At 38.0% G+C, this 12,305-nt stretch overlaps 1 protein-coding gene across 1 annotated transcript in view; it reads left to right on the top strand.

The window, feature by feature from the left end:
* LOC306870394 (target of rapamycin complex 2 subunit MAPKAP1-like) overlaps window positions 1–12,305 on the top strand; it is a 44,063-nt gene that overhangs the window by 21,731 nt on the left and 10,027 nt on the right. The window contains exon 7 of the mRNA XM_079417631.1: window positions 5,130–5,239. Within this exon, the coding sequence (XP_079273757.1) occupies window positions 5,130–5,239 (110 nt within the window). The remainder of the gene's footprint in view (window positions 1–5,129; window positions 5,240–12,305) is intronic.

The following is a 12,305-nucleotide window of genomic DNA, read 5'->3' on the forward strand; positions in this document are numbered from 1 at the left end:
TGGGATACGGCCTGGGGGAAAAAACTGTTCTTGTGTCTGGCTGTTCTGGTGCTCAGTGATCTGTAGCGCCGGCCAGAGGGCAACAGTACAAAGAGAGAGTGTGCTGGGTGTGAGGGGTCCAGAGTGACTTTCTTAGCCCTTTTCCTCACTCTGGAGGTGTAAAGTTCTTGGAGGCTGGGCAGAAGGGCACCGATAATTCTCTCAGCAGTCCTAACTGTCCGTTGTAGTCTTCTGATGTCTGTTTTGGTAGCTGAACCAAACCAAACAGTTATAGAAGAACATAGGACAGACTCGATGATTGCAGAGTAGAACTGTTTCAGCAGCTCCTGAGGCAGGTTGAACTTCCTTAGCTGGCGGAGGAAATACAGCCTCTGCTGGGCCTTTTTCGCAATAGAGTCAATGTGATTGTCCCACTTCAGGTCCTGAGAGATGGTGGTGCCCAGGAATCTGAATGACTCTACTGAAGTCACAGTGCTGTTCATGATGGTGAGTGGGGGGAGAGCAGGGGGGTTTCTCCTGAAGTCCACTATCATCTCCACAGTTTTGAGCGTGTTCAGCTCCAGGTTGTTAAGACTGCACCAGACAGCCAGCTGCTCAACTTCCTGTCTGTAAGCAGACTCGTCACCGTCCTTGATGAGGCCTATGACTGTAGTGTCGTCCGCAAACTTCAGGAGCTTGACAGAGGGGTCCTTTGATGTGCAGTCATTCGTGTAGAGAGAGAAGAGCAGTGGGGAGAGAACGCAACCCTGAGGGGCGCCAGTGCTGATGGTGAGAGTCCTGGATGTGAGTTTGCCCAGCCTCACTAGCTGCTGCCTGTCTGTCAGGAAGCTGGTGATCCACTGACAGATGGAGGAGGGCACAGAGAGCTGTCTCAGTTTGTCTGAGAGAAGGTCAGGTATGATGGTATTGAAGGCCGAGCTGAAGTCCACAAATAAGATCCTTGCATAATTCCCAGGTTTGTCGAGGTGTTGCAGGATGTAATGCAGTCCCATATTGACAGCGTCATCCACAGACCTGTTTGCTCTATAGGCAAACTGAAGAGGATCCAGCAAGGGTCTAGTGATGTCCTTCAGGTAGGCCAGGACCAGTCTCTCAAGTGACTTCATGACCACAGACGTGAGTGCGACAGGTCTGTAGTCATTAAGTCCAGTGATTTTGGGCTTTTTAGGGACGGGAATGATGGTGGAGCGTTTGAAGCAGCAGGGAACTTCACACAGCTCCAGAGATCTGTTGAAGATTTGTGTAAAGATGGGGGCCAATTGGTCAGCACCCAATTGGGCCAATAACATCAGCTGGTTATTAGTTTATTTTGGCTGCTATTTCTTTAAGATCTGTCACTGCTGAACATGACGCGGATCTGACACGCATTGTATTTTCTCTCAAATCTCTTACCTTTTCTGACCCTCTTCAGGTCTTAATGAACTGACGAGTTGAATCGAGGGTGTGTTAGATGAGGGAGACAGTGCTGGGCTGCTCCAGGACAGTTTGGAAAACCATTTCAGAGACATGTTCTTAAATGTGACTCATATAAAACATATTACATGCATGCACAGTTTTACGGTAGCTTTAATCGCCTTTTTGGTAACTTCATGCCTTAACTGACCACGCCATTGCATGCTCGTAGTTTCTTTTGCGATTTGATATGAAATGATACAGGCTACAGCGCACGCTGGCGCCTTCGTGTGTGCAATTGAAGAGCACGTACTACGAGCACAGTATCTTTTCTGCGCTCGTTTGACTCACGCCTGCTGCTGAAGTGAAGTGGAGCACACGTCTGAAACGTCTACCCTTTGATGTGCTTGTAAAGACGTTCTGCGACTGAATAAATGCACTTCTTGTCAAAAAAAAAAGAGACAGAATTAGCAGTTATGAGTGGGGTGGCCAACCCTAGGCTCCGCCCCTGCGTTAACGGCGTTAAATAATTTTAAAATTAATTTAAAAAATGTATCGCCTGCGTTAACACGCTAATTTTGACAGCACTAATATAAAAATACATTGTTTTTGATCATATAATTGCAGCCTAGGTGAGCAGACTTCTTTCAGAAACAAAAAAATCTTTTGAGCAGAAGTATAACTTCATTATAAGTAGCCATTTGCCCGTGGCATAAACCAATTGAGTTTTTTTGAAAAGTTGTATTTGTGGCCCAGCTGCTTTGCACTTTTCATTGCATTTCACATGTCTTTGTCTGTAGTTATTTGTTCTTTATTCATCAGCTTTCAGCCGTGGGCTGGTGTTCAGAGCTCTCTGGGTCAGCTGCATGCTCCCTTCATGAGAGGACCACTGATGTGGCACTGCAGGACCCTGGGCGAGAACTGAGCCAGCGCTCGGCCCTCAGAGGGCCATCGGGGCCGGCGACCTCTTCTGCCGGATCCCCGGCCTGATGTGAAGCCTGTCAGAAGCCCTGGCCTGAGGCAGACGGGTCAGGACTGCTAAATGGAAGTGGACAAGCGAGTCCTCTGTCCAGAAAGTGTGCGCTCTCCGGTCTCTGGCCTCGGGTTGTTGTTCTGTTGATAAAGTCTATCGCAGTGATGCGTCCATGTGCTCAAAGTTTGACTTGTGGACTGGCCCTCGGCCCTGTTGTGTTTAAGATGCACTCTGTTAAAGCAAGCCACCAACTTCTGAGTACTGTAGTGTAAAGCATTAGCCCTTATTTTAATTTAGCGTTTAGGGAATCTATTCTTAAGATTCCATATTGATAATTACATGATTAATCGATATTAATCAAAATGTCCAACTTATACCTTGTTAACGATACCTCATTAACGACTTGTCCAGCAAGCGTTAAAATAAGTACGTTATCTCTTAACAATTCAGTTTTATTCCCGTGGCCACGATAATAACACAGAATTGATTAGGTAATTTTGAGCATAGGTAATTTTAGCATAGGTAACGTGATCTTTGGCAAATAGTTTAAGACTTGAAAATCACATAGCACCAGATTTCTTAATAAATCAAAGTTTATTTGCTACTCTACACACTACTAAGCTAAATAACACAAAACAGATTACGTACACACAAACACACATTGCAATTAATTGTTTTGATTTGAAGAGAGTTTAAGGTTCTAATGCTCGTTTTCAAGAATGCTCTAACTTCAACCTGAGGGAGTCACAAGCAAGGAACTTTACTATCTTTACACTTAAAGATGAATGCAACCAGTTTCCAGCAGCATTATGAAGAATTGTTTGATATTACTTGCTTTAAGTTGAGTTTCTGTTCCTTTCCTGGTCAAGGGAACCCCGGGTGCGGATTGGCTGCTGATGTGTCGTCGTAGCGTGATGTCACGGGGAATACCCTTCGGTGGTTGGTTGGCTTCTTTGTGACGTGATGACGCTCTTAGGAAGTTTGTTTCAGTTCTTACGGTTTCAGATGTTAAAGTTTCTTTAGAAGTTTGACTAAGTCTTGATAGTTGTTCAATGCTCGGCCAGATGTTAATGGCTGCGAGCGCTTTGGCGCGACTCGATGAGGATCCGAAGTTTCACCAGGTCAGCGCGCGAGCAAGCAAAGAGAGCCACGCACCAAAGTTGGGTGTCTGTCTTTATTGGGCTGATTTCAGTCTGCCCCTTTTGCTGTTTGATCCAATCACAAGTGTTTCTGTAGGGCGGAGCCCCGCCCGGCTCAGTTTTCCGTGCATAAATCCTTTGCTGCATTATTTCATAAAATAAAGAGCATGAGATGAGAGATGAGAAAAGTCAACTTTCATCCACACCAGATTGTTGCTGATGAAATCAGCTCTCGTTCAACATCAAGCATTAGGTATTTGGCATACACAAAGTACATACCTTAATTTTATATACTACATGGGTTAATGCATCGATTAACATCTTACCTTCTAAATAATCACACAAAGCATGTGAAACTAAACAATAGTGATCGGGAAAAATTAGACATCAAAAGATTACAACAATACCATAGATTCCAATAACACAGCAAGCTTAATTTCATTTCATGAAATACAACCTGAATATATATTGTAAATATATTGTATATATTGCTTTTGAGTGTATTGCTTTAATAGCAGTAACAATTATATTTTGTCCTTTTTGAAATACTTAAGCAAAAGACTTGAGTCTCTTTGTCTGTTAATAAGAAGAAAGGGTGCGTTTCCTTTGGAATGTGAGGAGGAAAGAGGAGAGTTGTCTGAAACATGAGACTATCACGCTTGGGGAGAAACGCGAGGTCATGGGAATGTCACTTTCGTGGAGATCTGGTGTTTTGCTTAGCTCGGACGTCGGTTGTAAAACCGTCTCTCCTGGTTGATACAATCATTGAATTTATGTGTTAATGGTCAGGAGATATCGAGAGGGTCGGTGCTGGAACCTTTCCAGATGCCAAGGTCTTCGTCCTGTTTCTGGTTGAATTATGCTTAAGTGATAAGAAACAACCGTGAAGTCCTGTTTTAAATACATTCCAGATTTTTCCACACATATATCCTTTGTTTTAGGGGTCTCGTGAGACGTTAAGGAGAGCAGAGCAGGATGCTTGGGCGCGGTGCTGGTCGTTAATTAATTTTACGGCCACAGATAGTGAAAAGAGCAACTTTCTCCGGAATGTGCTGTTCTGTTAATGGTGTGTGTGTGTGTGTTCTTGTTTCGACAAAGTTCTACAGTAGAGTCTTTCTGGGTGCAAGCTTTTCTTCTGACACAATTGTATCCACTTACTGCTTGCGCTGGTACTGTTATTCAAGAGTCCTTTTCTTGAATCTCAAACTACATCTGCAAAAAAATTAATATTGGTTTCATTTGTATAATTTAGTGGTGCAAATCTGTTTAGTGAATCAATTGAATCAGTCTGAAGCAATCACAAGAGTCATGAATCTGTTGTTGGTATGGATCATGGAGTGAATCAGCTCAGATGACTCATTCGCTTACTGAAAGAGTCGAGAACAGTAAATATTAGAATTATTTCTGAAGGATCATGTGTTGCTGACAACTGGAGTAATAGCTGCTGAAAATTCTACTGTTAAAATTTTACTATTTTATTTTCCTCAGGTTTATCTGGGAAAAGCATTCATCAATGCTGAGAGTCTGAAGACGTGATTTCAGTGTTGATGCTCTGTTTGACAGGATGTTTGCAGACGTTAAAGATGTATTCAATATGACTGATGATTTGCCTTCCTCACCCTCAGAAACGCCGCTCATGGTTTCTCCCTGATCCCAGTGGACAGCCTGAAAGTGACCATGAAGGATATTCTGCAGAAGGCCCTCAAAAAGAGGAAGGGCTCCCAGAAAGGATCAGGTGAGACATCTCAAAGATTCACGTCTCACTTAATGTGAAAAAGAGGATGTGTTTTATATTCAATTTTATATTCATAATCCTATGATGCTGGATTATATATTTAGGGGATTATATATTAAGGTAAATAATGGTAATTATATACCATTATAGTTATATATGTAATATTTTCTATTAGCTTTTTAAATTTGTTTTTAGTTTTCATTTCAATTCTAGTTTATGTTTTGGTAATTTTACGTGTGTGTGTGTAATTTTTATTCATTTTTAATATTTCTAATAAGATTTAATTTATTTTTATTTCAGTTTTAGTAATTTTAGTAATTCAACTTATTTCAATTAGTAAGCAACATTCAGGGGTGCAAACTTGTCACCGTTTTCACCTTGAAATAGGTCATTCACGTGAATCGTAGAGATTTGTAAAAAAAAAAAAAAATGGGTGCGGGGGGTCGTAGTCGTCGTCGTATCTGCGAGTCATCTGTGTCACGTCACCTGTAGCGTATTTTTCCCCTGTTGGCAAAGGAATGGACCCGCCCTACTCTGCCTCAGTTTAGTTTGTCACCTTTTTCACTCCTGACGAGTTTGCACCCCTCAACATTAAAGTGCTATTTAAATTATTTTATTTTATATTTTAATATTTTTTAGTAGTTATATTTTTATATTTATGTTTATATAAATAAATAAAAAATATACTTATTTTTTATATAATTTATAGAATATATATATTATATTAAATAATATTTTTAAGAGCTATATTTAGAGCTATATCTAATAGCTATATGGACCACAAAATCAGTCATACGGGTCTTTTTGTTTTTGTAAATTATCATCTGATCATCTGAAAGCTGAATAAATAAGCTTTGTTATGATAGGACAATATTTGGCAGAGATACAACTATTTAAAAAAACATCTGGAATCTGAGGGTGCAAAAAAATCAAAAGTTTAAAGTTGTCCAAATTAAGTTCTTAGCAATGCATGTCACTAATCAAAAATTATGTTTTGAGATATTTATGGTAGGAAATTTTCTAAATATCTTCATGGAACACTATCTTTACTTAATATACTAATGATTTTTGGCATAAAAGAAAAATCAATCATTTTGACCCGTACAATGTATGGTTGACTATTGCTACAAATATACCCGTGCTGCTTATGGTTTTGTGGTCCAGGGTCACATATATTTAATATCTAAAATATATAATGTACATAATATATTTTTTATATAATTTACATAACATCATTTTTATAGTATATACATTATATATTTTAAGACTTTTAGTTAACAGTAACAACACTGATGCTTTTGCATACATATTGGCATGATAAACAAAATCTTGACTGTTTTTGGTGCAAGAAACTTTGAATAATATTATAAGTGCCCTTACTGGGGAAAAATATAAATGCTGGAAGAAGTATAGCAAATGGTGCCTTTGAATTGCCGGTCGAACTGGTATTTGTGTGTGCAGTTTTCATCTTAGAAAGTAAGTGAAGCAGTCTGCTGCGATTTGGCCTGATAACCGCAGCAATGTGCCGTCCTAATTTGTCATCGCCGAATGGGGCGGAATCTGATAAGGCCAGAGACTTTAATACAAAAAGTCACAGGTAACGGATCGCCCCTTTGACGACCATGATGAGCCGGGGCAGCACGAGATAAGAGGGGTGAGGAGAGGAGATTGAGCCGCAGACTGACTCGGAGACGGATAAGTGCACATAAAGAATGGAAAGCAATGGTGCGGGAAGAAAAGTATATTAGAGAGAAAATGGATGAAACACAGTGAAAATGATGGTGCGTGGAGAGCCACTGGAGCCTCATCTCTCCTGAATTTACCACACACTGAGGTCAGAGCCTACAGCGAGAGAAGTTCACTTCAGTAAGGGCGCTGGAGGCTAGTGCTGTCAGTTTAAAGAGGCTGCAATCTTCGCTTTTGTCTTGTTATGTATCCACACAGCCTCATCAGTATGGATCGCATACTCCTTCATCAATGCCAAAGTGACTAGCGGTTCTCAGCCTTTGTGAATCCAAGACAGGCGGTCTCAGTTTTGTGAGATTTAAAAAAATATATATATTTTTAATAAATCTTCTTTGTATTACATACATTATTATATTTAAATATTATTTAAAGTAGTTATAGTTTAATTAATGTTTAATAATTTTGTTATACTGTAGATTATTTGTTCAAACTATTATAATATTATAATGTTTCATTGTTTTATTATATTAAATAAATTACATTAAAATTATTTAATTAATTATAAATTTCTTTTTTTTTCAGATTTTTTCCCTACATTTTTTAATGTTTAGTAAATAAGGCATTTAATTTTGTATTAAATAATTATTTAAATCTTATTTAAATTATTATATTATATATTAAATCATATCATGTTAATTATTAAAATATTTGAATTATTATAGTAATTTTCAAATTTATTTATTATATATTATTTTCCTTGACTTTTCCAAGTCTAGAAATCATACTTTTAAAATTACCTCGTTTATGCAGGTTTTGTCATGTGTTGACATATTTTGAAATATTTTAATATATTTAAAAAATATGTATTTAAGCCGTCTTATAAAGTTTGTAGACCATTTTAACAATTTTTTTTTTTTTTTTAATTGTCAAGTCTCGATATTTCAGTTACTTTCTTCACACATGACAACACCATGTGCTATTTTAGTACAACTGAACTGTCTGTAGTCATTTTAAAGATAATCCATCACAGTGACATTTGCTTTCACTTCAAACCATTTAACACTTTGAAATTCGCAAATAGTCTAACGTGAGCTTGTTTCGGAAGCTATTTTGGGTTGTAAAATGCAATCTATTGGCATCTCTTTCTGCAAAAACCATGCAAGTATTTGACAGCTTTTCCAGAAACAACAAAGATGGTGAGTATAAGAAAAAATATATGCTCCGACTCTTTTCTTTTTTTTTCTTTTTTTTTTAGAGGTATCAGAGGAATAGCCAGCTCAATCCTCTTGTGCGGCTCAGTCTCTGGGGCAAACAAACAAACAAACCCAGTGTTTCTCTTTTTGGATTTGTGACATCTAAGACATGCCTCAAAAAAAGAGAAATATCTGCTTGCTCTTAAAAGTACGAGCACACACAGTTATATTAGCATCTTTAGTTCCAGTGGTTTGAGAGTACTTGTGTTTGATGCACAGCCTCATAAGAGACGGATTGATTTGACAGCAGCCCAAGAGAGCCCTCAGAGGGAATTTAATTGGAATTAAACCTACAGAATTGCCCCGCGGGCAGTGAGCCATTGCCCCATCCCGGTCCAGCTTCCCATCTTGCAGGTGATTGTTTCTCTTTTAGTCTGAGATGGTGTCTCAGAAGACATCTTGAGTGGATGTGATGGGGTAGTTGGTCCAGAAGAGATGCGTTAGACGGTGCGGGCCGCGCTCTCATCTGCATTTAGATGAGTATTGATTGTTTATTTACCCGCTGGAGACAAGAGACCGATCCAATCTTCTGTCCACTCTCTTCTGCACCAGCCGTTTACCGTTTGGCCATTTTCTTTCTCTTTTTTTTGAGCAATTGTTTTTTTTTTTTATGAATTAGTTTAATTATTTCTGATCTAAACAAGAAACTAACGTAAACCTTTTTTCTTTTAAATGCTGTATTAAATTAAATATTTGATGTGCATTTCATATGTGTGTGTAATATTACATTATAAATTAAATGTTTGTTTAATGAATTAGTTTTAGACAGTTTTAAAATACAATACTAATAGTTGAAAAATAAAAATAAATAAATGGGAAATAAATTAGAATATAATATATACAGGTACATCTAAACAAATTAGAATATCGGGAAAAAGTTCATTTTTTTCTTGTAACTTATTTCAAAAAGTGAAACTTTCATATATTTTAGATTCATTACATGTAAAATAAACTTTTTTTTAAGTTTTTTTGTTTTAATTTTGATGTTTAGAGCTTACAGCTCATGAAAGTCAAAAACCAGTATCTCAAAATTAATGACCATCCCTACAGTATAAATTCCGGGTATCTCTTGTTCTTTGAAACCACAATAATGGGGAACACTGCTGACTTGGCAATGATCCAGAAGACAAACATTGATGCCCTCCACAAAGAGGGTAAGTCACAGAGGATCATTACTGAAAGGGGTGGCTGTTCAAGGGGTGCTGTATCAAAGCATATTAAATGCAAAGTTGACTGGAAGGAAGAAATTGGGTAGGAAAAGGTGCACAAGCAACAGGGATGACCGCAAGCTTGAGAATACTGTCAAGCAAAGCTGATTCAAACACTTGGGAGTGCTTCTCAAGAAGTGGACTGAAGCTGGAGTCAGTGCATCAAGAGTCACCACGCTCAGATGTCTTCAGGAAAAGGACTACCAAGCCACTTCTGAACCAGAAACATCGCCAGAAGTGTCTTACCTGGGCTGTGGAGAAAAAGAACTGGACTGTTGCTCAGTGGTCCAAAGTCCTCTTTTCAGATGAAAGTAAATTTTGCATTTCATTTAGAAATCAAGGTCTCAGAGTCTGGAGGAAGAGTGGAGTGGCACAGAATCCATGTTTCTTGAAGTCCAGTGAAGTTTCCACAGTCAGTGATTTGGGCTGCCATGTCATCTGCTGGTGTTGGTCCTCTGTGTTTTCTGAAGTCCACAGTCAACGCAGCCATCTACCAGGAAATTTTAGAGCCTTTATGGAGATGCTGATTTCATTTTCCAGCAGGACGTGGCACCTGCCCACACTGCCAAAGGTACCAAAAGCTGGTTCAATTACCATGGTGTTACTGTGCTTGATTGGTCAGCAAACTCGCCTGACCTCAACCCCATAGAGAATCTGTGGGGTATTGTCAAGAGGAAGATGAGAGACACCAGACTCAACAATGCAGATGACCTGAAGGCCGCTATCAAAGCAACCTGGGCTTGCATTACACCTGAGCAGTGCCACAGGCTGATTGCCTCCATGCCACGCCGCACTGATGCAGTAATTCATGCAAAAGGAGGCCCAACCAAGTATTGAGTGCATAGAAATAAACATACTTTTCAGAAGCCTGACATTTTTGTTTAAAATATCCTTTTTTATTGATCTTATGTTATATTCTAATTTTCTGAGACACTGAATTTTGGGTTTTCATTATCTGTAAGCCGTAAATATATATATATATATATATATACAAAATATATATATACAAAAATTCAGAATATAAATTAAAAATATAATTACTTATTAAAATATAAAGCATATTAACAGAGATTAAATTTAAAATTAAAAAATGGCTATTTTTATTTATTGTTATTAATTTAATTTTGTTTATTTAATGTTTATTCATTTCGATTTTTTTTTTTTAAATAGTTTAAATGCATGTACTGATATTTAAAAATTAGTCGAATACTTAGGAAAAAAAATGGTATTACTTTGATTTGCAGTTAAACTGAGTGAATGTATAACGGTAGGACGTGTGGACACTAGAAAGCGTGTGCACTGTAAAATATGACTAGTTTTATGAGCGGTTCAGGGTTCGTAAAGCTCGGTGGGTCTGTTGGGGGAGATAAGCGCGATTGAATGCCTCCTGTGGGTCTTATCAGGGTAAATGTTGGTGACATTTGGGAGGCGGCGATGGCTGCGGTTTGGGGTCGGTGTGCCTGTGTGTGAACTACAGATGAGCTCAGACCTTGACTGTTATGCTTTATGTGCTTAGGGTGAATGCATTGAGACATTATACAAAGATGAACATTTTCAGCAGTTGCGGTATTTGTGTGGATTTGTGGGAATTTAGTATCAGCTGTTTTATTTAGTACTTGGCTTGATATTTTAATGACACATGCACACAAAATGATTGGATTTGTAGCTCCACATTGAAATTGAGATTTATACATCTTCTGAAAGCTGAATAAATAAGCTTTCCATTGATGTATGGTTTGTTATGATAGGACAATATTTTGCATCCGAGATGCAACTTTTTGAAAATCTGGAATCGGTGCAAAAAAATCTAAATATTGAGAAAATCACCTTTAAAGTTGTCCAAATTAAGTTCTTAGCAATGCATATTACTAATCAAAAATTATGTTTTGATATATATACAGTAGGACATTTTCAAACTATCTTCATAGAACATGATCTTTACTAATATCCTAATGATTTTTGGCAGTAATTTTGACCCATACAATGTATTGTTGGCTAATGCTACAAATATACCCAAGTGACTTTAGACTGGTTTTGTGGTCCAGAGTCACATATATGATTATTGCCGTATACACTACCATTTAAAAGTTTGGCTCAGTAAGATTGTTGTTTGTTTTGTTTTGATTCTGAATTTTTTAATTCAGTAAAGATAGTAAAGACATTTATAATGTTACAAAAGAAGTCAAATAAATGCTGTCATTTTGCTGGTTTTATTCATCAAAGAATCCCAAAAATATATATATCATTATACCCTTAAATGGTTAGTTCACCCAAAAATGAAAATTCTCATAGCTTCGTAAATGTACTGTTGATCCCCTGATGACACATGGATTATTTTACCGATCTCCTTGCTTCGTTTCTGGACCTTGATCGTGTAAGGACCCTTGCTGTCTATGGAGGGTCTGAGAGCTCTCAGGTCTTACGGGATTGTAACAACATGAGGGTGAGTAATTATTGACAGAATTTTCATTTTTGGGTGAACTATCCATTTAATCATTGTTTTTCACTATGAAATATGGTTTGAAAAATCTACAAAGAGGTCTGGAAAAATATGGAGTTTTAAAAAGGAAAATGTATAGGAACCCTGGTTATAATTTGTAATATTTCAAAATATTGTTTTTACAGTATTTTTAATCAAATAAATGCTGCTAATTAGGGGTGTGCGATATGACGGTTTGATCGAGAACGATAAAAATGTCTCCACGATCTGTCTTTGAAGAAATGTCATTGTGTCGTGCTACAGCACACATTCTATCAGCTGCAGTTCTGGAAATGTTCTCCTTAACATCGGCCAACGCTCCCCTCTGTGCTCCCGTAGTTCTGAATGGGCTCAGCCCTCCCCCCGCACGTTTGCCATATAGGTTGGGCCGATAGACGATGCCATCGTCCATCGCCAATGGCTAATAGACATCACGATGT

Source organism: Barbus barbus (genome assembly GCF_936440315.1).
Source record: "Barbus barbus genome assembly, chromosome: 5".
Lineage (NCBI taxonomy): Eukaryota > Metazoa > Chordata > Actinopteri > Cypriniformes > Cyprinidae > Barbus > Barbus barbus.